This window comes from Salmo trutta, chromosome 29 (genome assembly GCF_901001165.1).
Source record: "Salmo trutta chromosome 29, fSalTru1.1, whole genome shotgun sequence".
NCBI classification, from domain to species: Eukaryota; Metazoa; Chordata; class Actinopteri; order Salmoniformes; family Salmonidae; genus Salmo; species Salmo trutta.
Window position 1 is genome coordinate 21482239 of NC_042985.1, and position 27183 is coordinate 21509421.

At 44.2% G+C, this 27183-nt stretch overlaps 1 protein-coding gene across 1 annotated transcript in view; it reads left to right on the forward strand.

Annotated features, from left to right (window-relative positions):
- The first annotated feature begins 24005 nt into the window (after positions 1-24005).
- LOC115167119 (leucine-rich repeat-containing G-protein coupled receptor 4) overlaps positions 24006-27183 on the forward strand; it is a 30348-nt gene continuing 27170 nt past the window's right edge. Inside the window, exon 1 of the mRNA XM_029721229.1 lies at positions 24006-24841. Within this exon, the coding sequence (XP_029577089.1) occupies positions 24579-24841 (263 nt within the window). The 5' untranslated portion in view covers positions 24006-24578. The remainder of the gene's footprint in view (positions 24842-27183) is intronic.

Below are 27183 nucleotides of genomic sequence, written 5' to 3' on the forward strand. Positions count from 1 at the left end.
CAGGTAGGCCAGTTGAGAACAAGTTCTCATTCATAACTGCAATCTGGTCAAAATATAGCAAATAAGTACTACAAAAACAAAAACACAGAGTTGTTGTTTTTAAACAAACGTACAGTCAATAACACAATAGAAAAATATATGTACAGTGTGTGCAAATGTAGAAGAGTAGGGAGGTAAGGCAATAAATAGGGCATAGAGGCCAAATAACTACAATTTAGCATTAACACTGGAGTGATAGATGTGCAGATGATGATGTGCAAGTAGAGATACTGGGGAGCAAAACAGCAAAAATATAAATAACAATATGAGGATGAGGTAGTTGGGTGTGCTACTTACAGATTGGCTGTGTACAGGTACAGTGATCGGTAAGCTGCTCTGACAACTGATGCTTAAAGTTAGAGGGAGATATAAGTCTCCAGCTTCAATGATTTTTGCAATTCGTTCCAGTCATTGGCAGCAGAGAACTGGAAGGAAAGGCGGCCAAAGTAAGTGTTGGCTTTGAGGATGACCAGTGAAATATACCTGCTGGAGCGTGTGCTACGGGTGGGTGTTACTATGGTGACCAGTGAGCTGAGATAAGGCAGGGCTTTACCTAGCAAAGACTTATAGATGACCTGGAGCCAGTGGGTTTGGCAACGAATATGTAGCAAGGGCCAGCCAACATACAAGTCACAGTGGTGGGTAGTATATGGGGCTTTGGTGACAAAACGGATGGCACTGTGATAGACTACATACAGTTTGCTGAGTAGAGTGTTGGAGGCTATTTTGTAAGTTACATCGCCAAAGTCAAGGATCGGTAGGATAGTCAGTTTTACGAGGGTATGTTTGGCAGCATGAGTGAAGGATGCTTTGTTGCAAAATAGGAAGCCGATTTGAGATTTAATTTTAGATTGGAGATGCTTAATGTGAGTCTGGAAGGAGAGTTTACAGTCTAACCAGGCACCTAGGTATTTGTAGTTGTCCACATATTCTAAGTCAGAACCGTCCAGAGTAGTGAAGCTAGTCAGGAGGGCGGGTGCGGGCAGCAATCGGTTGAAGAGCATGCATTTAGATTTACTAGCATTTAAAAGCAGTTGGAGGCCACGGATGGAGTGTTGTATGGCATTGAAGCTCGTTTGGAGGGTTGTTAACACAGTGTCCAAAGAAGGGCCAGATGTATACAGAATGGTGTCGTCTGCGTAGAGGTGGATCAGAGAATCACCAGCAGCAAGAGCGACATCATTGATATATACAAAGAAAAGAGTCGGCCCGAGAATTTAACCCTGTGGCACCCCCATAGAGACTGCCAGAGGTTTTTTATTTGATTTATTTATTTTACCTTTATTTAACCAGGTAGGCTAGTTGAGAACAAGTTCTCATTTGCAACTGCGACCTGTCCAAGATAAAGCATAGAAATTCGACACATACAACAACACAGAGTTACATATGTTATAAACAAACATACAGTCAATAATACAGTAGAACAAAAGAAAACAAAGTCTATATACAATGAGTGCAAATGAGGTAAGTTAAGGCAATAAATAGGCCGTGGTGGCGAAGTAATTACAATATAGCAATTAAACACTGGAATGGTAGATGTGCAGAAGATGAATGTGCAAGTAGAGATACTGGGGTGCAAAGGAGCAAGATAAATAAATAAATAAATACAGTATGGGGATGAGGTAAGTAGATAGATGGGCTGTTTACAGATGGGCTATGTACAGGTGCAGTGATCTGTGAGCTGCTCTGACAGCTGGTGCTTAAAGCTAGTGAGGGAGATATGAGTCTCCAGCTTCAGAGATTTTTGCAGTTCGTTCCAGTCATTGGCTGCAGAGAACTGGAAGGAAAGACGACCAAAGGAGGAATTGGCTTTGGGGGTGACCAGTGAGATATGCCTGCTGGAGCGCGTGCTACGAGTGGATGCTGCTATGGTGACCAGTGAGCTGAGATAAGGCGGGGCTTTACCTAGCTTTACCTAGGTCCGGACAACAGGCCCTCCGATTTGACACACTGAACTCTATCTGAGAAGTAGTTGGTGAACCAAGCTAGGCAGTCATTTGAGAAACCCAGGCTATTGAGTCTGCCGATAAGAATGCGGTGATTGACAGAGTCGAAAGTCTTGGCCAGGTCAATGAAGATGGCTGCACAGTACCGTCTTTTATCAGGTTATGATATCATTTAGGACCTTGAGTGTGGCTGAGGTGCACCCATAACCAGCTCGGAATCCAGATTGCATAGTGGAGAAGGTATGGTGGGATTCGAAATGGTCGGTGATCTGTTTGTTAACTTGGCTTTCGAAGACCTTAGAAAGGCAGGGTAGGATAGATATAGGTCTGTAACAGTTTGGGTCTAGAGTGTCTCCCCCTTAGAAGAGGGGGATGACCGCGGCAGCTTTCCAATCTTTGGGGATCTCAGACGATATGAAAGAGAGGTTGAACAGGCTAGTAATAGGGGTTGCAACAATTTCGGTGGATAATTTTAGCCCAGCTGATTTGTAGGGATCCAGATTTTGCAGCTCTTTCAGAACATCAGCTGTCTGGATTTGGGTGAAGGAGAAGCGGGGGGGGGGGGGGCTTGGGCATGCTTATTGAAATGATCGATTATCGTAGATTTATCGGTGGTGACAGTGTTACCTAGCCCCAGTGCAGTGGGCAGCTGGGAGGAGGTGCATTTATTCTCCATGGACTTTACAGTGTCCCAAATCTTTTGGGAATTAGTGCTACAGGATGCACATTTCTGTTTGAAAAAGCTAGCCTTAGCTTTCCTAACTGACTGTGTATATTGGTTCCTGACTTCCCTGAAAAGTTGCATATAGCGGGGGCTATTCGATGCTAATGCATAACGCCACAGGATGGTTTTGTGCTGGTCAAGGGCAGTCAAGTCTGAAGTGAACCAAGGGCTTTATCTGTTCTTAGTCCTACATTTTTTGAATGGGGCATGCTTATTTAAGATGGTGAGGAAAGCACTTTTAAAGAGCAACCAGGCATCCTCTACTGACGGGATGAGGTCAATATCCTTCCAGGATACCCGGGCCAGGTCGATTAGAAAGGCTTACTTGCTGAAGTGTTTTAGGTAGCGTTTGACAGTGATGAGGGGTGGTCGTTTGACCGCGGACCCATTACGGATGCAGGCAATGAGGCAGTGATCGCTGAGATCCTGGTTGAAGACAGCAGAGGTGTACTTAGAGGGCAAGTTGGTCAGGATGATATCTAAGAGGGTGCCCATGGTTATGGATTTAGGGCTGTACCTGGTAGGTTTCTTGATAATTTGTGTGAGATTGAGGGCATCTATCTTAGATTGTAGGATGGCTGGGGTGTTAAGCATCTCCCAGTTTAGGTCACCTAACAGTACGAACTCTGAAGATAGATGGGGGGGCCATCAATTCACATATGGTATCCAGGGCACAGCTGGGGGCTGAGGGGGGTCTATAACAAGCGCCAATGGTGAGAGACTTGTTTCTGGAAAGGTGGATTTTTAAAAGTAGAAGTTTGAATTGTTTGGGCACAGACCTGAATAGTATTACAGAACTCTGCAGGCTATCTCTGCAGTAGATTGCAACTCCGCCCCCTTTGGCAGTTCTATTTTGTCGGAAAATGTTGTAGTTAGGGATGGCAATTTCAGGATTTTTGGTGGCCTTCCTAAGCCAGGATTCAGACACGGCTAGGACATCAGGGTTGGCGGAGTGTGCTAAAGCAGTGAATAAAACAAACTTAGGAAGGTGGCTTCTAATGTTAACACGCATGAAACCAAGGCTTTTACGGTTACAGAAGTCAACAAATGAAAGCGCCTGGGGAATGGTGGTGGTGCTGGGGGCTGCAGGGTCCAATGAGTAGCAATAGATGAGTCAGGGAGCCGATTCAGTAGTCGCTACTACGCTAGGCGAGCTGGAGACACGGCGATTCAGACAGCTAGCGGGCCGGGGATAGCAGATGGGCCACCAGCGACATCGCAATGGAAGAGCCTGTTGAAACCACCTCGGACGATTACGTCGGCAGACCAGTCGTGATGGATCGGTGGGGTTCCGTGTTGGCAGTAAAGGGTCCAGGCCAATTGACAAAAGAGGTATTGTAGCCCAAGAATTGGCTGGTGGACCTCTTTGGCTAGCCGGGAGATGGCCTAGCTCGAGGCTAGCTCAAGGCTAACTGGTGCTTGCTTTGGAACAGAGACGTTAGCCAGGAGTAGCCACTCGGATTGTGGATAGCTAGCTGCGATGATCTGGTGTAAAGGTTCAGGGCTTGCAGTAGGAATCCGGAGATGTGGTAGAGAAAAAGCAGTCCGATATGCTCTGGGTTGATATCGCACTGTGCAGACTTGCAGACATTAACCGAGCTGAGGCTGGCTGGTGTCCGAGTTAACGGTGAAGACCGCTAGCAGTGGCTAACTGACTACTAGCTAGTAGCTATTTAGCTGACTAGCTTCTGATGGGAGTTCCGATTCTAAAGTATAAAAATAGCAGATTCATACCACATTGGGTGAGGCAGGAGAGTATATTCAGTCCGTAGATGGAAAGTGAGATTAAAATATATGCAAAAAAACACGATATTTATGCGGGACAAGACAAAACACACGTCCGACTGCTACGCCATCTTGGAATTCTAGAATAATAGTGAAGACATCAAAACTATGAAACTGTTATAGCCTGATCTGTTTCACCTGTCTTTGTGCTTGTCTCCACCCCCTCCAGGTGTCGCCAATCTTCCCCATTATCCCTAGTGTATTTATAGCTGTGTTCTCTGTTTGTCTTGTATTTATAGCTATGTTCTCTGTTTGTCTGTTGCCAGTTCATTTTGTTTGTCAAGCCTACCGGCGTTTCCCCCCTTGCTCCTGTCTGTTCCTGTTTTCTAGTTTTCACGGTTTTGACCATTCTGCCTGCACTGACCCTGACTGCCATTCTGTACCTTGTCACATCACACTGCATTATTCACTTCTGCCTGCCCTGAGACTACCTGCCGTTCTGTATCTTTTGGACTCTGATCTGAATTACCGACCTCTGCCTGCCCTTGACCTGTCGTTTTGCCTTCATCGACACTATCTGCATCTGGGTCTTCCCTAAAATGTGATAGTACGAACTGCCCATGACTGACCCAGCAGACTCGAACCAGCTCCGCAACGCAATGAGCAACCATTGGAAGGCATGAGGAGTTGCTTCGTGATCTTATGGAAGGGTTCCAGACCTTGGCCGAACGCCATGACCAAGCATTGAACACATTGCTGCAGCAATTCTGCGGGTTGTCTGTTAGGCAGCCTACCACAGCGGTAACCTCCCAGCCCCTCAGTAACCCGGCTGTTAGCAGTGCCGCCTCCCCAGCCACCCTGGGAACCCTACTTACCTCCCCCGGAATGCTTCGATGGAGAGTCGGGCACCTGTTGGGCGTTTCTCGCTCAGTGTTCCCTCATCATCGAGCTGCAGCCCTCTTCTTTCCCCTCGGACCGCTCTAAGATAGCGTACCTCATCACAATAATGTCCGGGAGGGCTCTCGGCTGGGCTACGGCAGTATGGGAACAACAGTCTGGAGGAGTTCGTGGTGGAGGTAAAGAAAGTTTGATGCTCCATTGTCTGGGAGAGAGGCTGCCCAGAAGTTACTCCAGCTTCGGCAAGACAGTGTGGCAGACTATGCGTTGGATTTCCGCACGTTGGCAGCTGAGAGTGTCTGGAACCTGGAAGCACTGTTCACCATGTTCCTGCACGGAGTTTTGGAGGAAGTAAAGGACAAGCTTGCAGCCCGGGAACAATCAACGGATCTCGATTCGCTCATCGCCTTGACCATTCTGATCGATGGGCAACTACTGGAACGAAGGAAGGAGGGGAGATTCGATTTCACTCGCCCGCCCAAGGAGTACACCTCGCCTTTGAGGCATCCTGGAAGTCCCTGATGGCTCCGTTGCCGAGAGAACTCGAGGCTACCCGAGCTCCCCCGAGAGTCTCCGAAGTACACCGATTCACCTCTTCCCGAGCTAATGCAACTAGGCAGAGCTAGGCTGTCTCCAGCCGAACGGCTATACTGGCTTCACACTAAGATTTGCCTGTATTGCGGGACTACTGGTTATTTTGTCTCCACCTGTCCACTAAAAGACCAGGCTCAACGATAGAAGCGAGTACTCTGGTGGGCCATACGGAGAACTTTTCCCCTCCCCTTACTCACACCCCTTTTCATTCCATTTTGCTGTGGGGGAAGCAATCAAAATCTCTCCGGGTACTCATCGACTTTGGGGCCGATGAGAGCTTTATGGATGCGACCCACTCAGCCCCTCTCCATTCCCATGGACGTTAGAGCACTGGACGGGCACTCTATAGGCCGAGTCACCCACAATACCACCCCAATCAACCTACGTGTATCAGGGAACCACAGTGAGATGATTCAATTCCTGCTCATAAAGTCTACTCAGGTTCCCGTGGTATTGGGATTCTCTTGGCTCCAGCGACACAATCCCCTTATTGACTGGTCTGCTGGTGCCATCATGGGCTGGAGCCCGTTCGCCCACACTCATTGCCTGAAGTCAATGCAGTCTGCCCCGGGACGTCTTCCTGGGGGCTCGGAAGTTGCCCCGGACCTCTCCACCATTCCCGCGCAGTACCAGGACCTCCGGGGCGTGTTCAGTAAGGCCTGGGCCACTTCGCTTCCGCCGCACCGACTCTATGACAGCGGGATTGACCTTCTCCCAGTTACCACTTCACCCCGGGGATGACTGTACTCTCTGCCGGGTCCAGAGACTAAGGCTATGGAGACCTACATTGAGGACTCCCTAGCTGCAGGGTTCATCCGTCCTTCTGCCTCCCCCACCGGCGCAGGGTTCTTCTTTGTGGAGAAGAAGGACAAAAGCCTGCGCCCCTGCATCGACTACTGGGGCCTCAACGACATCATGGTAAAGACCTTCAACCCGTTACCACTCATCTCCTCGCCCTTTGAGCCGCTCCAAGGGGCCACCGTGTTCTCCAAGCTGGACTTATGGAAAGCCTACCACCTGGTGCAGATACGGGAAGGGGACGAGTGGAAGACTGCCTTCAACACGGCCAGCGGTCACTCCCGAGTATCTGGTCACGCCATTTGGCCTTATCAACGCCCCAGCTGTGTTCCAGGCTCTGGTTAATGATGATCTCATTGGATCATCGGCCAGCCTGTCCTCTGGGTTCCACCCCAGTCCAACGGCCAGTTGAAGCGACCCAAACAAGACCCGGAGACCTCTTTCTACCTGGTCTCTACCTGGAGCCAGCAACTAGTGTGGGTCGAATACGCCCGCAACACCCTTCCTTGCTCTGCCATGGGTCTCTCGCCCTTTGAATGTTCCCTGGGTTATTAGCCCCTGCTCTTCCCTGAGCAAGAGGAAGAGGTTGGCATACCTTCGGCCCAGATTTTTGTCCACCGCTGTCGTCGTACCTGGAAGAGTACCCGGTCAGCCCTTCTCAAGATCAGCTCGGCTCCCTGGTATCATCTTCGGCAGAAGGTATGACTGTCCACCTGGGATCTGCCCCTCCGGGGCCTGCCCTGACCCCGAGACTCGTAGTTCTGTACCTTATGGACTCTGATCTAGATTTCTGACTTATTTTTTTTATTCAATTTTTTTTATTTAACCTTTATTTAACCAGGTAGGCCAGTTGAGAACAAGTTCTCATTTACAACTGCGACCTGGCCAAGATAAAGCAAAGCAGTGCGACACAAACAACAACACAGAGTTACAGATGGAATAAACAAACGTACAGTCAATAACACAATAGCAAAAAAGTCTATATACAGTGTGTGCAAATGGCGTGAGGAGGTAAGACAATAAATAGGCCATAGTAGCAAAGTAATTACAATTTAGCAAATTAACACTGGAGTGATAGATGTGCAGATGATGATGTGCAAGTAGAAATACTGCTGTGCAAAAGAGCAAAAAAGTAAATAAAAATGCTCTTTCAGAACATCTGCTATCTGGATTTGGCTGAAGGAGAAGCTGGGGAGGCTTGGGCAAGTAGCTGTTGGGGGTGGGGAGCTGTTGGCCGGGGTGAGGAGGGGTAGCCAGGAGGAAAGCATCACCAGCCGTAGAGAAATGCTTGTTGAAATTCTCGATTATCGTAGATTTATCGGTAGTGACTGTGTTTCCTAGCCTCAATGCAGTGGGCAGCTGGGAGGAGGTGCTCTTATTCTCCATGGACTTTACAGTGTCCCAAAACTTTTTGGAGTTACAGGATGCACATTTCTGTTTGAAAAAGCTAGCCTTTGCTTTCCTGACTGACTGTGTGTATTGGTTCCTGACTTCCCTGAAAAGTTGCATATCGCGGGGACTATTCGATGCTAGTGCAGTCTGCCACAGGATGTTTTTGTGCTGGTCGAGGGCAGTCAGGTCTGGAGTGAACCAAGGGCTATATCTGTTCTTAGTTCTAAATTTTTTGAAAGGGGCATGCCTGCCCTTGCCCTGTCATTTTGCCTGCACCCTGTTCTAGTAATAAAGTTTTGTTACATCGACACTATCTGCATCTGGGTCTTCTCCTGGAACGTGATAGCATGTGTGGTTCCTACTGTGAAGCATGGTAGGCCATGCTTTGCTGGTGACACTGTCAGTGATTTATTTAGGCACACTTAACCAGCTTGGCTACCACAGCATTTTGCAGCGATACGCCATCCCATCTGGTTTGCGCTTAGTGGGACAATCATTTGTTTTTCAACAGGACAATGACCCAACACACCTCCAGGCTGTGTAAGGGCTATTTGACCAAGAAGGAGAGTGATGGAGTGCTGCATCAGATGACCTGGTCTCCACAGTCACCCGACCTCCACCCAACTGATATGGTTTGGGATGAGTTGGACCACAGAGTGAAAGAAAGCAGCTAATAAGTGCTCAGCATGTGGGAACTCCTTCAAGACTGTTGGAAAAGCATTCCTCATGAAGCTGGTTGAGAGAATGCCAAGAGTGTGCAAAGCTGTCATCAAGGCAAAGGGTGGCTACTTTGAAGAATCTCAAATATAAAATATATTTGATTTGTTTAACACTTTTTTGGTTACTAAATGATTCCATATGTGTTATTTCATAGTCTTGATGTCTTCACTATTATTCTACAATGTAGAAAATAGTAAAAAAAAAACTTGAATGAGTAGATGTGTCCAAACCTTTGACTGGTACTGTATGTTGACAAAACAGTCAATGTCGCCTCATCACTTAGGCTAAAATTAGGCTACAGTAAAAAGTGTTAGGAGGACATCTGTCAAGACTACAAAACTACGTCATAACCATGAGAAGTGTCTTTATGACAGTTTTTACAGTAAACACATCACTTGAAGGGAGTATAATGCATTCATAACACCTTTATGAAACCAGTCATGACACCTTAATGAATGTTGTAGTATTATACATATCAACCTTTATTAATAACACATCTCGGTTTAACCTATAGCCTCAACCACAAGCCCAATCCTAGCATCATGTCCAAATCCTGTTTCAACCCTAACCCCAACCCTAACCCTAGTGTCATGTCCACATCCCAGTTCAACTCTCACCCCCAACCACAACCCTATGTGTAAGATGGCTACATGTAACATGGTGGCGCTGGGTAGGGCGTGTGTCTTGCCATTTTTTTATAATTATTACTTTGTTTGCTCAGAATGTTTGTGTAATAATTTCCTACAACCGACAACCACCCTCTGGACATTAGATCGGAAGCTACAAACGTACAGTATCTTTCAGAAGGCAACACGGGCAACGAAGAGGAAGGAAAGGGAGACTCCAAACAAGGCTGAATAGACATGCAACACAGCCTCCTCTTCCTAGTATTGTGATGGCTACTATCCAATCACTGGATAATAAAATAAATAAATAATATTAAAACATTTTTATTGAATTTTAAAACATACAATCTACCTGCAGTGAAGCCGCTCAACATTTACATAAATGGATAATAAACTTTGTGAACTCAGAGCAAGGCATTAATCGCAGAGGGACATCAGGGAATGCTGTCTTTGTCTTCACAGAAACATGGTTGATGAACAATACACTGAACTCTGCTATTCAGCCAGACAGGTTCTTCATTTTCCGTATGCATTGAACGGTGGCTTCTGGTAAGAGTAGGGGGGAGGTATATGCTTTCTCATTAACAATTCCTGGTGTACCGAAGTTGAAAACATCTCGAGCTCCTGTTGACCCATTCTGGCGATTTTGATGCTAAAATGCCGACCCCACTATCTCCCACAGCTGTTTACATACTGCCAAAAGTCAACATCACAGCAGCACTCAGTGAACTGTACAAGACCATTAGCCATCGAGAATCCTCTCACTTGCAAGCAGTTTTATCGTCGCAGAAGATTTGAACCAAACAAGTTTAAAACAAATTTTCCCAAAATATCACCAATATGTCTCCTGCACCACGAGAGGGAATAACATGCTAGACCACATATGCACAAACATCGGTGACACGTAGAAAGCCACCCCCTGTCCCCACTTCAGCCAATACGATCACGTCTCTCTGTTCTGGCTACAAGCAGCAACTCAAGAGGGAGCGTCCAGAACAGAGAAGAGTGAGGCGCTGGACGGAGGAAGCGGACTCAATGCTGCAGGACTGTTTTGAGAATACTGATTGGAACATGTTCAAAGACTCATCCATAAAGAAGTCTGTGCCATGCTGAGAGCCCGTACTGCAGCATTCAATGTCAGCAAAATGAACCCTGATGACTCGGTTGCACAATGTGTACAAGGCGAGCAGGTACTAGCTCTGGAAAACCATTAGGGATGCAAAAAGACAATACAGACTCAAACTTGAATCATTGTTTGACAACTCAGACTCATGGTGCATGTGGCAAGGACTACAGGCTATCACAAACTACAAAAGCAAATCCAGGTGTGTGGCGCCCACTGAATCCTTCCTCCTAGACGAGTTTAATACATTTCTGCTCGCTTCGAGGTTGACAACACCGAGCCATCCAGGAGGGCTGTCACGGCTCCTGGTGAGCAGGTGCTTTCGCTCTCCGAGGCTGACATGGGGAAATCTCTCAAAAGAGTGAATACTCACAAGATGGCAGAGATAGGCGCATCCTCGAGAGTGTGCACTGACCAGCTAGAAGGTGTCTTCTCTGACATCTGACATTCTACCTGTCCCTGTACCAGGCTGTAGTCCCAGGAGACCACCATCGTTCCAGTGGCCAAGAAAACCAAGTTGACATGCCTAAATGACTATCGTCTCGTCACACTCACCCCCCTGTCATCATGATGTACTTCGAGAGACTGGTCAAGGCCCACAACAAGGCCAGCATGCCCGACACACTGGACCCACTCCAATTTGCCTACTGCTCAACAGATCTATGGAAGATGCCATTTCCATCCCAATTCACATGTCCCTAACACACCTTGACAAGAAGAACACCTATGTGTATGTGAGAATGCTGTTCATTGACTACAGTTCAGCATTCAATACTATTGTTCCCTCCAAGCTCGTTACCAAGATCAGTGCCCTGGGCCTAGACACCACCCTCTGCAACTGAATCCTGGACTTCCTGACGGGCAGGCCACAGGCTGTGAGAATTGGCAACAACACCTCCTCCACATTGACTCTTAACACAGTGACCCCCCAGGGATGTGTCCTCAGGCCTCTGCTGTACTCCCTGTTCCCCCAGGACTGTGTGGCTAAGCACAACACCAACTCCATCATCAAGTTTGTTAATGACACCACAGTTGTAGGCCTGATCACTAACAATGACGAGTCAGCCTATAGGGAGGAGGTAAGTGAACTGGCATTGTGGTGTCAGGACAACAACCTCTCCCTCAATGTCAGCAAAATAAAGGAGTTGATTGTGCCACACCTGTCAGGTCGATGGATTATCTTGGAGAAATGCTCACTAACAGGGATGTAAACAAATTTGTGCACACAATTGGAGAGAAATAAGCTTTTTGTGTGTATAGAACATTTCTGGGATCTTTATTTTTGTTCAATGTATATACCCAGTGAAGGCAAAGAACCTTCAGGGTTCTATCCCTACCTCAGAGTGTAATGGAGATTTTAGAAAACAACAGCTAACAAAAGCTAAACCAGTCACATCAAACTTTGAAATGACAGCTATTGTTCCCTTTTAATTTGTTTAGGCTGTTTTGCATTGATATTTATATCCACATTAATGATGCTGCTGCATGATTTCGCCTGGTCAGAAAAATGGCAAGCTGATGTCCAACACGTTAGCTCTCTATGGCACGGGGAAGATCTAATTCATATTTTGCAACATATTTTGTTGCCGAGGTTTGAGTGGCAAACAGCAAGGTTCATACAAACCTCTGCTGTTGTAAACTAAATGCTAGCTAGAAGCAAGAGGAAATGTGTTTAATAAAATACACAAACTTTTGGTCAATTAAAAATTGAACTGTCATTCCAGTATCAAAAACCAACTGCCATTCCAGCATGATGATGTAAGAGGATGAACCAACTTGCAAATAGTCTACCAATAAGCCCATTCTTTTTCAATGTATTTAGGTAAGCAAAGTTGATTATTTAATTCAAATATATGAAACCAAAGTCATATGATCAACTGTAGGCTAGATAAATAAAGTTGAAATGTTGTTAGAATTTGATTACGTTTGTACAGTGGCTTGCGAAAGTATTCACCCAGCAGTGGAAATCAGCCATGAGGGCCGGGTCCAAGATGTGCTGGGTTCCTGCTAAAGACCTCTCCTCCGGGCCATAACCCTCCCAGTCAACCAGGTACTGGAAACCCCTGCCCCATGGTCAAACTTTCAGGAGGCGTCTCATCATATACGCTGGCTGGCCACCGATAACCCGGAGGGAGGGATGGGCCTGGAGACAGAAGACAAAGGACAGTGAGACACTTAATCCTAGACACATGGAAGGTAGGATGAATACGGAGGGTATGGGGTAACACAAGACGGACAGCAGGGGAACTCAGGACTCTGGAGATGGGAAAAGGACCAATGAACTAGGGAGACAGCTTGCGGGACTCTACCCGAAGGGGCAGATCCAAAGTGGAAAGCCATACCCTCTGCCCAATGCGGTAGCGGGGAGCTAGGGTCTGGCGACGGTCCGCTTGTCGACAATACCTGGAGTTGGTCTTGAGAATAGCCGCCTGGCTCTTCTCCAGGTACGTCAACAGTGGCGGACAAATATCTGGGCCGAGGCTACACTGACCTCCTGCTCTTATTCAGGGAAGAGTGGAGGCTGATATCCCATGGAGCACTCGAAAGGGGAGAGTCCCGTGGTAGAACTGGGAAGAGTGTTCCGGGAAAACTCCACCCAGACCAGTTGACGGCTCCAGATAGTGGGGTTGGTTGACACCAGGCACCTTAAAGAGGCCTTGGTTTGCTCGGCTCCGACTGACCGTTAGTTTGGGGATGGAATCTGGATGACAGGCTGGCCGACGAACTGTATAGGCGGGAGAGAGCATCAGGCTTCACATTTTTAGACCCAGGATGGTAGGAAATGGTAAAGTTGAATCTGGTAAACAGGAGGGCCCACCGGGCCTGCCTTGAGTTGAGGCGCTTGGCTGAAAGGAGATATTCCACGTTTTTATGGTCGGTCCAGACCAGGAATGGCTGTTCTGCTCCTTCCAGCCAGTGCCTCCACTCCTCCAATGCCATCTTCACCGCCAGGAGTTCTCGGTTGCCAACATCGTAGTTCCTCTCAACAGGATTGAGACGATGGGACAGGAAAGAACAGGGATGAAGCTTCTGGTCCTGGGCAGATCGCTGGGACAGGATGGCCCCCATTCCAACACCCGAAGCATCCACTTCCACCACAAATTGATGCGAGGGGTCTGGATAGATGAGGATGGGTGCTGTTGTGAACCGATGCTTCAGGTCCACAAAGGCTTTGTCGACAGCTGGAGACCATTTGAACGGTACCTTAGGGGAGGTGAGTGCCGAGAGGGGGGCCGCCAGGGTGCTGTAATCCCAAATGAAATGGCAGAAGAAGTTTGCAAAACCAAGAAGCCGTTGCAACTGCACCCCTGGATCTTGATTGAGGTCAATCCACCACTGTATTCACCTTTCAAGGATCCATCTGAACATTGCCCTCCACAATGACATATCCCAGAAAGGTGATAGAAGAGCGGTGGAACTCACACTTCTCGGCTTTCACAAACAATTGGTTCTCCAGGAGGCGCTGAAGGACCTGTTTGACATGGAGTACATGTTCTTGGGCAGATCGGGAAAAAAACAGGATTTCGTCCAGATAGACAAACACAAACCGGTTTAGCATGTCCCGAAGGACAACATTGACCAAAGCCTGGAAGACAGCAAGTTGGTGAGTCCAAATGGCATGACCTGGTACTCATAATGTACACTGGCTGTGTTGAAGGCTGTCTTCCACTCATCCCCCTCGCATATCCGAACCAGGTGGTAGGCATTCCGAAGCTCCAACTTGGAAAACATGGTAGCCCCCTGGAGAGGTTCAAACACCGAGGAGAGGAGAGGTAAGGGGTAACGATACTTGACAGTGATATCGTTAAGTCCCCGGTAGTCAATGCACGGGCACAGGGTCTTGTCCTTCTTCTCCACAAAGAAAAACCCTGCGCCGGCAGGAGATGCAGAAGGACAGACGGCCCCAGTGGCCAGAGACTCTTCTATGTACTCCTCCATAGCAATGGTCTCTGGTCCGGACAGAGAGTACAACCGACCCGAGGTGGTGTAGTGCCTGGGAGAAGATCAATGGCACAATCATAAGGACGGTGCCATTGCTAAACACTAAGGATGGTGCCATTGCTAAACAAGTGTTTTGCACGTGCCTTGCTAAACACTTCCAGGAGGTCATGGTATTCTGTGGAGATAAGAGAGACATCCACTGTCTTGCTAACCTCCTGAGGAAGACGATTAGAGGAAGGCTGTGCTGCTTGAAGGCAGCGAGAATGGCAAAATGGGCTCCAACCCAGGATGAAGCTTGTGGTCCAGTCAATCACGTGATTGTGCTTTTGGAGCCAGGAAAATCCCAAAACAACTGGAACATGGGGAGATGCAATGAGGAGGAACTGTATTGTCTCACTGTGGTTACCAGAAACCCATAATTGAACGGGCACAGTACTATGGGTAACTTCCCCTATCGAGCGGCCGTCCAGTGCCCTAGCATCCATGGGGACAGAGAGAGGCTGAGTGGGAATACCAAGCTCCGAAGCTATCGGGGCATCCATAAGACATTCATCAGCACCAGAGTCAATGAGCACTCGGAGAGCACAAGAGCAAAAAGGGGTGTGCGGGTGATGGGAATTAGGGAACTCTCAGTCTGACTCACCATTGTACTGGTACCCACTAGAGACAAGGGTTTCCTAATAGGGCAGGTAGCTATAAAATGTCCTGCCCCTCCACAGTACAGACAACAGTTACTATTCATCCTCCGTGAGCGCTCCCAAACTGATAGCCTAGTTCTTCACAAGTGCATAGGCTCAGGATTATCCAACTAAACAGTCGTAGATTCACGAGAGAGCTCAGGTGACTTCAACTCCTCTCGGAAGAGCTGCCTTCAGAAACTTCCGGATTCCATATATCGGGAACGCGCCACATCGGGTGCACAAGTGTGCCCGAGACCAGACCTCCTTTCACTTTTGCATTCCCTTAGGCATCCATCAATTTTAATGGTTAAGGCGATAAGAGAGTTGAGTTTCACCTGCAGTTCCCGAGTAGCTAGCTCATCCTTTACCTCCTCAGATAATCCGTGCAGAAAAGTATCAAAAAGACACTCCGGATTCCAGGCACTTCAGCAGCCAACGTGCGAAAGTCCTCCCCATAGTCTGCCACACTACGGGAGTTTTGACGTAAGTCAAGCAGTTTGCTGGCCGCCTTTCTCCCAGATACCGGAGACTCAAAAACTTTTCTCACCTCTGCCATGAATTCCTCCAAATGACCGCAAAAAGAGAATAGCAAAAGGAGTATGGGAAAAACACGCTGGTTGACTTGACTAACATACAAGACGAACTGGCACAGAGAGACAGGAAACACAGGGATAAATACACTGGGGAAAATAAGCAACACCTGGAGGGGGTGGAGACAATAACAGGAACAGGTGAAACAGATCAGGGCGTGACACCTCCGTCCTAGTGTCAAATCTCTGGAAGACTGAAACAGGTTTCCCTCAAGAATTTCCCTGTATTTAGCTCCATCCATCATTCTTTCAATTATGATCAGTTTCCCAGTCACTGCAGATGAAAAACATCCCCACAGCTTGATGCTGCCACCACCATGTTTCACTGTGGGGATGCTGTTCTCAGGGTGATGAGAGGTGTTGGGTTTGCGCCAGACATAGCGTTTTCCTTGATGGCCAAAAAGCTAAATTTTAGTCTTATCTGACCAGAGTACCTTCTTCCATATGTTTGGGGAGTCTCCCACATGCCTTTTGGCGAACACCAAATGTGTTTGCTTATTTTTTTCTTTAAGCAATGGCTTTTTTCTGGCCACTCTTCAGTAAATCCCAGGTCTGTGGAGTGTACGGCTTAAAAGTGGTCCTATGGACAGATTCTCCAATCTCCGCTGTGGAGCTTTGCAGCTCCTTCAGGGTTATCTTTGGTCTCTTTGTTGCCTCTCTGATTAATGCCTGGTCTGTTGCCTGGTCCATGAGTTTTGGTGGGTGGCACTCTCTTGGCAGTTTTGTTCTGGTGCCATATTCTTTCCATTTTTTAAAGAATTGATTTAATGGTGCTCCGTGGGATGTTCAAAGTTTCTGATATTTTATTATAATCCAACCCTGATCTGTACTTCTGCACAAATTTTTCCCTGATCCGTTTGGCGAGCTCCTTGGTCTTCATGGTGCCGCTTGCTTGGTGGTGCCTCTTGCTTAGTGGTGTTGCAGACTTTGGGGCCTTTCAGAACAGGTGTACAGTATATATAATGAAATCCTGTGACAGATCATGTGACACTTAGACTGCACACAGGTGGATTTTATTTAACTAATTATGTGACTTCTGGAGGTAATTGGTTGCACCAGATCTTATTCAGGGACTTCATAGCAAAGGGGGTGAATAAATATTTAAGCACCACTTTTACGTTTTTAATTTTTATTTATTTTTGGAAACAAGTCATTTTTTTTCATTTCACTTCACCAATTTGGACTATTTTGTGTATGTCCATTACATGAAATCCAAATAAAAATAAATTTAAATTACAGGTTGTAATGCAACAAAATAGGAAATAGCCAAGGGGGATGAATACTTTTGCAAGGCACTGTAAGCTAGCTGGCTAACATTGCTAGCTAAACAGAAAAAAATTGGCTTCTTTAATTCGCCACTTTCAAATAAACATAATTTTTTATTATGGTATATGCAAATTAGAGATAGAGACCCAGCCTGACAGCCTGGGCAATTAGCTAATTGTTATGTTTATTTCAGTATTTCAGTGTGGAGTCAATTTAGGTTTAGAAAACTGTTGCTGACTAAGAGGAGGTATGTTTACATTATTTCTAAGAAATTATGTATAATAAGTCTTGGTAATTAAATAGCGTAGTTAATCATTACATGACTTTTAACACACTATCTATGTTTTGCTCAGTCTGGCAGTAACCCAGAACTATCAGAGGCAGAGGATCTCTTTTGGTTGCTGCTAACAACAACTGCATGTAAGTTGTTCTTCTACATCATAATCATTTTATGTCTGCGTAGCATTTTGTCTCCATTTTGGCAGATTAACTCAAGCTTATTTCTGATGATTAACTCATGTTTTAGCTCATTTTTTCTTATTCTCTGGAACCAATCAGGAAACAACCCATAGTGTACTGGCAGTAGGTACAGTGCCTTCAGAAAGTATTAATACCCCTTGACTTATTCCATATTTTGATGTGTTACAGCCTGACTTCAAAATGGATTAAATGTATTTATTTTTCTCACCCTTCTACACACAATACCCCATAAGACAATGTGAAAACATGTTTTTAGACATTTTTACATATTTATTGCAAATTAAATACAAGATGTCATTTACATAAGTATTCACACCACTGAGTCAATACATGTTAGAATCACCTTTGACAGCGATTACAGCTGTGAGTCTTTCTGGGTAAGTCTCTAAGAGCTTTGCACATCTGGGTTGTACAACATTTGCCCATTATTCTTTTCAAAATTCTTCAAGCTCTGTCAAATTGGTTGTTGATCATTGCTAGACAACCATTTTCAAGTCTTGCCATAGATTTTCAAAACTGTAACTCGACGACATTCAATGTTGTCTTGGTAAGCTACTCCAGTGTATATTTGGCCTTGTGTTTTAGGTTGTTGTCATGCTGAAAGATACATTTTTCGATTTATTTAATTAGGCAAGTCACTTAAGAACAAATTCTTATTTACAATGACAGCCTACCCCAGCCAAACCCTAACTCGGACGACGCTGGGCTAATCGTGCTATGTGACTCCCAATCACGGCCGGTTGTGATACAGCCTGGAATCGAACAAGGGTCTTTAGTGACGTCTCTGGCATTGAGATGCCGTGCCTTAGACCGCTGCGCCACTCAGGAGTCTCTCCGTGTCTGTTGGAAGACAGACTGAATCAGGTTTTCCTCTAGGATTTTGTCTGTGCTTAGCTCCATTTTGTTAATTTTTTATCCTGAAAAACTCCCCAGTCCTTAACGACTACAAGCCATGTCATGACATGATGCAGCCACCACTATGCTTGAAAATATGGATGGTTGTACTAGTAATGTGTTGTATTGGATTTGCCCCAAACATAACACTTTGTATTCAGGACAAAAAGTGAATTGCTTTGACAATTTTTTGGGCAATATTACTTTAGTGCTTTGTTGCAAACAGGATGCATGTTTTGGGCTATTTTTATTCTGTACAGTCCTCCTTCTTTTCACTCTGTCAATTAGGTTAGTATTGTGGAGTAACTACAGTGTTGTTGATCCATTTAAATTGTTTTAAAGTCACCATTGGCCTCGCGGTTTCCTTCCTCTCCAGAAACTGAGTTAGGAAGGACACCTGCATCTTTGTAGTGACTGGGTGTATTGATACACCAAGTTTAATGAATAACTTCACCATGATCAAAGGGATATTCAATTTCTGCTTTGACCCATCTACCAATAAGTGCCCTTCTTTGCAAGTCATTGGAAAACCTCCCTGGTCTTTGTGGATTAATCTGTTTTTGAAATTCACTGCTCGACTGAAGGACTTTATAGATAATTGTATGTGTGGGTTACAGAAATTAGGTAGTTATTCAAAAATCATGATAAACACTATTATTGCACACAGAGTGAGTCAATGCAACTTATTATGTGACTTGTTATTAAAATGTTTTATTCCTGAACTTATTTAGGCTTACCATAACAAAGAGGTTGAAAACTTATTGACTCAAGACATTTCAGCTTTTCATTTGTATTTATTTGTATAAATGTCTAAAACCATAATTCCACTTTGACATTATGGGGTATTGTTTGTAGGCCAGTGACACAAAATCTCAATTGAATCCATTTTAAATTCAGGCTGTAACATAACAAAATGTGGAAAAAGTTAAGGGGTGTGAATACTTTCTGACGGCACTGTTGTGACTGTAAGAGCATAAGTGTGGAGGGCTAAATGTTTTTAATATTAAGGCACATACAGAAACTCTCAATCCAAACTGGTTTTCCAGCAGGCTACTAAGAAAAGCACATGATATGTTTAAGAGGGGGCTCTTTGCCTTTTTGCAGATTAAAACCGTACATTTCTGGTGGATTGACAGTGTAATACTATTTAAAGTGTCTTCCTTTTTAAATAAAGCCATACAGAGTTGGCTGCAATTTAAATGTCATCCTCCAGAAAAGGTAGATCAAATATTACAGCAAAACTCCAATGTACTGATATAGAAAAAAATTACAATTATTTGAAAAAATTTACAAGGAAGGACATTGTAAACAAGGATAGTAAAATTGTCACACAAGCAACTAACAACAGTGTAAGGAGGTGTATGCTCAGAACAAAATGATAACCAACTCATCGCAGCTCTGCCACAAAATTGGAAGAGGCAATTACTTAAAGAAGAAATGTAAGAATTAGTCTGTCTGCCACTCGTAAGATATTACAGTAAAATGGAGGGATGTATTGCAAAAGGAAATAACAAAATGGTGTTATACTGGGAAAGATGGGTTAATCTGTGGACATCGGAGGGATGGAATTAAGATAAGAATGAATGGTGGATTGTCCACTGTTGGTGAAAATCCAGCACTTGCAGAAAGAGGAAATTAGGAATATATGTACAGTTGAAGTTGGAAGTTTACATACACTTAGGTTGGAGTCATTAAAACTTGTTTTTCAACCACTCCACAAATTTCTTGTTTACAAACTATAGTTTTGGCAAGTTGGTTAGGACATCTACTTTGTGCATGACACAAGTAATTTTTCCAACAATTGTTTACAGACAGATTATTTCACTTATAATACACTGTATCACAATTCCAGTGGGTCAGAAGTTTACGTACACAAAGTTGACTGTGCCTTTAAACAGCTTGGAAAATTCCAGAAAATGTCATGGCTTTAGAAACGTCTGATAGGCTAATTGACATCATTTGAGTCAATTGGAGGTGTACCCGTGGATATAATTCAAGGCCTACCTTCAAACTCAGTGCCTCTTTGCTTGACATCATGGGAAAATCAAAATAAATCAGCCAAGACCTCCACAAGTCTGGTTCATCCTTGGGAGCAATTTCCAAATGCCTGAAGGTACCATGTTCATTTGTACAAAAAATAGTACGCAGGTATAAACATCATGGGACCACACAGCCATCATACCGCTCAGGAAGGAGACGCGTTCTGTCTAATAGAGATGAATGTACTTTGGTGCGAAAAGTGCAAATCAATCCCAGAACAACAGCAAAGGACCTTGTGAAGATGCTGGAGTAAAAAGGTACAAAGTATTTACATCCACAGTAAAACGAGCCCAATATCGACATAATCTGAAAGGCCGCTCAGCAAGGAAGAAGCCACTGCTCCAAAACCTCCATAAAAAAGCCAGACTACGTTTTGCAACTGCATATAGGGACAAAGATCGTACCTTTTGGAGAAATGTCCTCTGGTCTGATGAAACAAAAATAGAACTGTTTGGCCAAAATGACCATTGTTATGTTTGGAGGAAAAAGAGGGACGCTTGCAAGCCGAAGAACTCCATCCCAACCGTCAAGCACGGGGGTGGCAGCATCATGTTGTGGGGGTGCTTTGCTGCAGGAGGGACTGGTGCACTTCACAAAATAGATGGCATCATGAGGCAGGAAAATGATGTGGATATATTGAAGCAACATGTCAAGACATCAGTCAGGAAGTTAAAGCTTAGTCGCAAATGGGTCTTCCAAATGGACAATGACCCCAGGCATACTTCCAAAGTTGTGGCAAAATAGCTTAAGGATAACAAAGTCAAGGTATTGGAGTGGCCATCACAAAGCCCTGACCTCAATCCTATAGAAACTTTGTAGGCAGAACTGAAAAAGTGTGTGCGAGCAAGGAGGCCTACAAACCTGACTCAGTTACACCAGCTCTGTCAGGAGGAATGGGCCAAAATTCACCCAACTTATTGTGGGAAGCTTGTGGAAGGCTACCTGAAACATTTGACCCAAGTTAAACAATTTAAAGGCAATGCTACCAAATACTAATTGAGTGTAAGTACACTTCTGACCCACTGGGAATGTGATGAAAGAAATAAAAGCTGAAATAATTCATTCCCTCTACTATTATTCTGACATTTCACATTCTTAAAAGAAAGTGGTGATCCTAACTGACCTAAAACAGGGATTTTTTACTAGGATTAAATGTCAGTTATTGTGAAAAACTGAGTTTAAATGTATCTGGCTTTGGTGTATGTAAACTTCTGACTTCAACTGTATAATTAGTTAACTACAGTTATAATCACTGTAAGTTGCAGTAGAGGACGTATTGTTAGCTTACCCCAATCAGGGGAGGGGTGGTAGGGATGGGAGAGGGGAATAAACAACTAAGGGGGATTATAAATGCCAAATCTATCTGGAATATTAAAGCTGATCTACACCCCCTCCCCTTATAAAGGCTTTATATAGCGTGCAAAAGGTTTTGACTAATCTTAAAACGTATGTCATACTCTATAAAGGTTGTATAAAAGGTGACATAACAGGTCCATAGGTAGGGTGCATTGGTAAATGTGACAATCTAATAATGTATTACATACTCCATTTAACATCAAGGGATCCAAAACTTGTAAAATGTGTCACTTAAAAATTATGTATGTCCACCAATGCTTTGACAAACCTGCTATGTTACATAGATATTTGCTTTGTTAATGTGCTTCTGTTTGGACAATTTCCTTCTCAAACAATCTATCATAACAAGTGCCTTTGCACCTTTCACTTGCAAAATTATGCAAATATAATTTACATGAAAACTGACAACCTTGCAGGATCTTCCTCTCCAACTGAACAAACTTGGCTGCTGTTGTGTTCACACACAGTGGCGGAATGTATGTTGTATGTTATAAGTATGTCACCATCATGTGCACTACTAACAGTTAGAACTTATTGGATGACATTTTTGTGAGTATCATTTTGGTGCTTGAAAAAATGTATGGCTTTCGGAAAACACTACATTAACCGACTCCACAATACCATGACTCTTTGATGTAAGAGAAACTTCAATTGAAAAGACAGAATTCTTAATATTTTGTTGAGCAACATTGTATTCTAAAAATGTCTCTGTTGTGTTTTAAAATGAATGATTAGCATATGGGTATGACAAAAACAATGTAGTGAGTAATGTACAAGAAAAGATGAATACTCTCTGTTCAAAGTTCTTGACAATGAATGCTCTGAGGTCTGTGATGTTATTCATGCTGATGTCACTGTGGACCCAAACAACAAGCATAATGAGCTGATCAGTATTTCTCTCAGGTATGAAACAGAACACAGCCCTGATTCCATGATGCTCAGAGCATGATGGGTAGAGCATGATGTGTCTCTTTCAAAGCTGGTATAGCCGATGGTGGCATCCTTATTAAGAAGTTTCCTTCTTCTCTGGCTACTCAGTTTGGAGAGATGGCTGGTTCTACAATGTTTCTTAATGATATCATACACTGATCAATTCGAAATCATACACTATCCATATATTTTTACGTTGAACAGGCTGAATGGCACCTTGGACAGCACCCGCTGTAGGTCTGCATGCCTCTGGGGAACTCGCACTGGTCACCTCTGCGGCAGAGGCTTTGACACAAGTCACAGAGGATTGCCTGCCCAACCACAGAGAAGAGCAACGCTTGGAGGAGGGAGCAATGGACAAGTAACAAAGTACCTTGCCCGCCACCCGGTTGGTGAAGATAGAGTCCTATTTAGCACAGCGACTCTTAAACCATTGAGAGAGAAGTATCTTCTCTACTAGCTGGATTGTTGTCACACTTTCACATTCCCCCTTGTTGGAGGCAGGAGTCAAGCAGAAATCCTGAGTGGCACAGCAGTCTAAGGCACTGCATCGCAGTGCTAGAGGCGTCACTACAGACCCGGGTTTGATCCCGGGCTGTATCACAACCGGCCATGATCAGGAGTCCCATAGGGCGGCGTACAATTGGCCCAGTGTCGTCCGGGTTAGAGGAGGGTTTGGCCGGGGTAGGCCGTCATTGTAAATAAGAATTTGTTCTTAACTGACTTGCCTAGTTAAATAAAGGTTCAATTAAAAAAAGATAAAGAAAAGGGTGCATGGCCCAAGTTCCAACTTAACAAATCACAGGACCCACACAAAGTATTATGTAATCAAACAAATAACATTTGACCTGAGAAGGCTAACTAACACGTTTCATCTGGCATGGAGCATGTAGTTGTTGAAGAAACTGTCCGGTTACACTTTATTTTAGGCCTACTGTATTATTGGTAGAAAGCATATGGTAAAATGATAATAACCTGACAATTAGGCCTATCTAATAATAACTACATTTCAGTCAGTTGGAATTCACTAAAACAAGAATGGTTAGCCTACCATTATATCAGATATTGATCAATTACTACCAAAGGACTAACCTGCGATGGTACCACACTCAAAGAAAGGACTGAGGTGGAAATGAATTGAACATTTCAATTAATTGTTACACAATTACAAACGTATTAATTGCAGTATGTTGCCTACTAAAGCTAAAGTGTGACGTTGTGAAATAATGAATATGTAGGTCAGTATTAACATACTGTATTCAGCAGATCGTGTGGCAGGTTGTCCGGCAGGGTGCTTACCGAGTGAGCAAGAAAAAGCGGGCTGCTGGTGGCAGGCAGCAAAGGAAGGAAACGTGAGGAATGGCTGAAAGCTGACTGTGTTTTTCTACAGGAAACAAATCAGGAGAGGGAAACGATAGCAAAAATAAGTCACCAAGTGTTTCCCATTTCGGTTGGAGAATTGTATTGAGGCTTCTTATTTTGTCCACGCACAGATCCGCCTGGTTTTCTGATTTAATGGGACAACGAAAACGGAAAAAGCAAAAGGTGCCAATTTTCTCGTCTGTGTGGACGGGTGCTACTTATTTTTATGGGACCAACACTCCACACGGGATGAATAGGAATAGGAGGACACTTAGTGCAAGGTAAACGGCATTGTTTGAGTAAAGAGAATGTCCCAGATTTGACAGGGGTAGTTAAGGATATATGTTTGGTGGGACTGTGCATTAACATGTTATATCCTTGAAGTGGTCGACTACCTATCAACAAGAATACGTATTCAAGCTTCTTGGACAAGCCATCACAACAGAGCAGTCACATGAAAAGTAGCCTACATGTCCTTATAAGAGAAAAACGTAAAGCCATTTTTGCTCAGTCTGAACAGAAGAAGAACATGCGCGTGTTTGTCATCTGGATATTTTTGCGGTTGTTTTCACTACGGGATGGTGCGGCTGGTCAAGGACAATCCACTCCGGCTATTTGTTCGTCCTCATGCAGCTGCGACGAGGACGGAGGCGCGGATTGCTCTGGGAAAGGTCTGACCACTGTCCCGACTGGTCTAAGCGCCTTCACCTACTATCTGTAAGTATCAACACATATTGAAACTGTGTAATAAAACACGATTCAACCTAGAATCAATATCTCTCCCTGGTTAGGACGTGTTTGTAACGTAAGGTCGGCCACTACTTACTCGAGAGGGGCACCTCTCCACGTCAGTACTGGAGCAAACTTTTGTACAATGGCTGTCAATGAAGCCAAGTAATCGAGTGCGTTTTTACAACTTTGGGCTGTGGATCAGTTATTCAACTGATAACAAACACATTATTGTGGTGAGAGCAAACACAAAGAATGAAAAACAGCCAGAGGAAAAGTAGGCCTTAAAATTAAAGGTTGGTACAGTATATACAGTATTGGCTAGGCTATTTTTTTTATGCAATGGTTGCCAAAATGTTTCATGCTGGTCCAAACTCATTCACTTGCTGACCTTTCCTTGATATGACCCCTCTTATACCCTAGTATTTTACTATACTGAAAAGCATACAAGCTATAGCATATTCTTTGGCCTGGGACCTGGACTTTCACTTTCTTAGACTACAGCCACTTATATTTAGGGACATGTGGAATAGTAGCCCATCATCTGTGTAAAGCAAGAAGGTGGATCTGTCTTCATTTGCTGATTCTTTGGCCTGTCTTGTCTCTGTGGTCTCGACTGACTCCTTGTTGAGATATGAAGGAATAGAACTACGAAGACGTCTTGTGCCTGCTGCTATGAGAAGGCTGAGGTTTGATCCAGAACAGGCATTGACAGAGGGAACCTCATGATGCTTCGGTGTATACCTTTAATTTCATTTGAATAATATTGGAGATCAGACATAAACAGATCCCAGAAATACCCGGGCAGAAAGGTGATTGTACCTGCCTGAGACTGTTTATCCTGAATGCTGCTCCACTCACCAACTCACATCATGGCAGAGAAAGTCCCAGGTTACATTAGGTGTATGCCTATCCCTAAAATAAAACACTGTGGACACACTTACCCATCATCTCAGAGACAGTTGTTGTGGTTGGTATTCTGAAATTTGCATTACATATCCTTTACATATGCATTACATATCCTTTACATATGCATTACATATCCTTTACATATGCATTACATATCCTTTACAAAGTAATGCAAATTCAAATTCATCTTACAGGGATACACCAGAATTCACCCCAGAATTTGTCAGTTCAGTAACACTTTACTGTAATAATGAAGTCTTATTGACTTTCCTTCCAAAGTTTCCTAAGGTGCAAACATGTGGCTCAAGCAACTTATCAACATGGGGAAAATGTGCAATGTTAAATTATTTGTAGACTATATTTTTAACAAATCAAATATTTTCTGAATCTTGGTCAGGAACCGCCGAAAGGAAAAAGCTGTTGTGATCAACACAAAATAACAACTAAACCAAAAGCTCTATGACATGGGTGTTTTAGTTAGCCTATAGTTTATTTTTAAGGAATGATCATTGTTTCTTTTCTGTATTCCCTGTGATTCCGCCTTCATGTCTGTCTTTGTCTCTGTACCAGAAAAAGCGAGTTGCTCTGCATTACCTTACTAGAGAGAAAGAGCATTACTAACTGAGTAGAAACTGAGACTGGGTCTGCATAGTTAATACATTTCTGGTTAACTAGCCTTAAAGGTTTCACAATGTCTTAGTTAATGATAAACAGAGCAGCCGCCCAAGGACGTCAAAGAGTCTATGTGTTATTTATTGAAGGTGGACCAAGGAAATGTGCTTCCTAATGTGGAAAAGAAGTAAGGATCTGACCTTGAGAAGACTACCCTCTGGGCACACACTGGTTGAATCAAAGTTGTTTCCGTGTCGTTTCAATGAAATTACGTTGAACCAACGTGAAATAGATGTTGAATTGACATCTGGGCCCGGTGGGTATTGATGCAGAACAGTTTCATATCCAAGACTGAATGAGAAATGTAAATATATACAATATCACCATCACCTTTATTTACTTAACATAAAAGCTGAGGGGTTGGTTTTTACCTTTATTTCCACCTAGGTACCTGAACATTACACCACATGGACTGTAAGTACATTTTATTGACTTCTTGAGTGCATTAATGTCCAGCAGAATTGTAGAAATACACATGCTTTAGAGTTGACCCAATAAAACTGCCAATGTAGGGATGCTTTGTGTCAGGTAAAATGAAGAGAAACCGTGGTATTTACCAATGTGTCAACTAAGACACAGTGTAGTGTATGCTGTTATCAAACATCATGATCTTTTCAGACTTGCGTGTAAGTTACCAACATATCCCCAAATATTGTATTACAATTGCCAAGTCTACTTATTACGATTGGAAGTTGGGGCGTGAAGGCTTCTTGTGCACCTACACTGAGCAAGGGTTAACCAAATGCTTT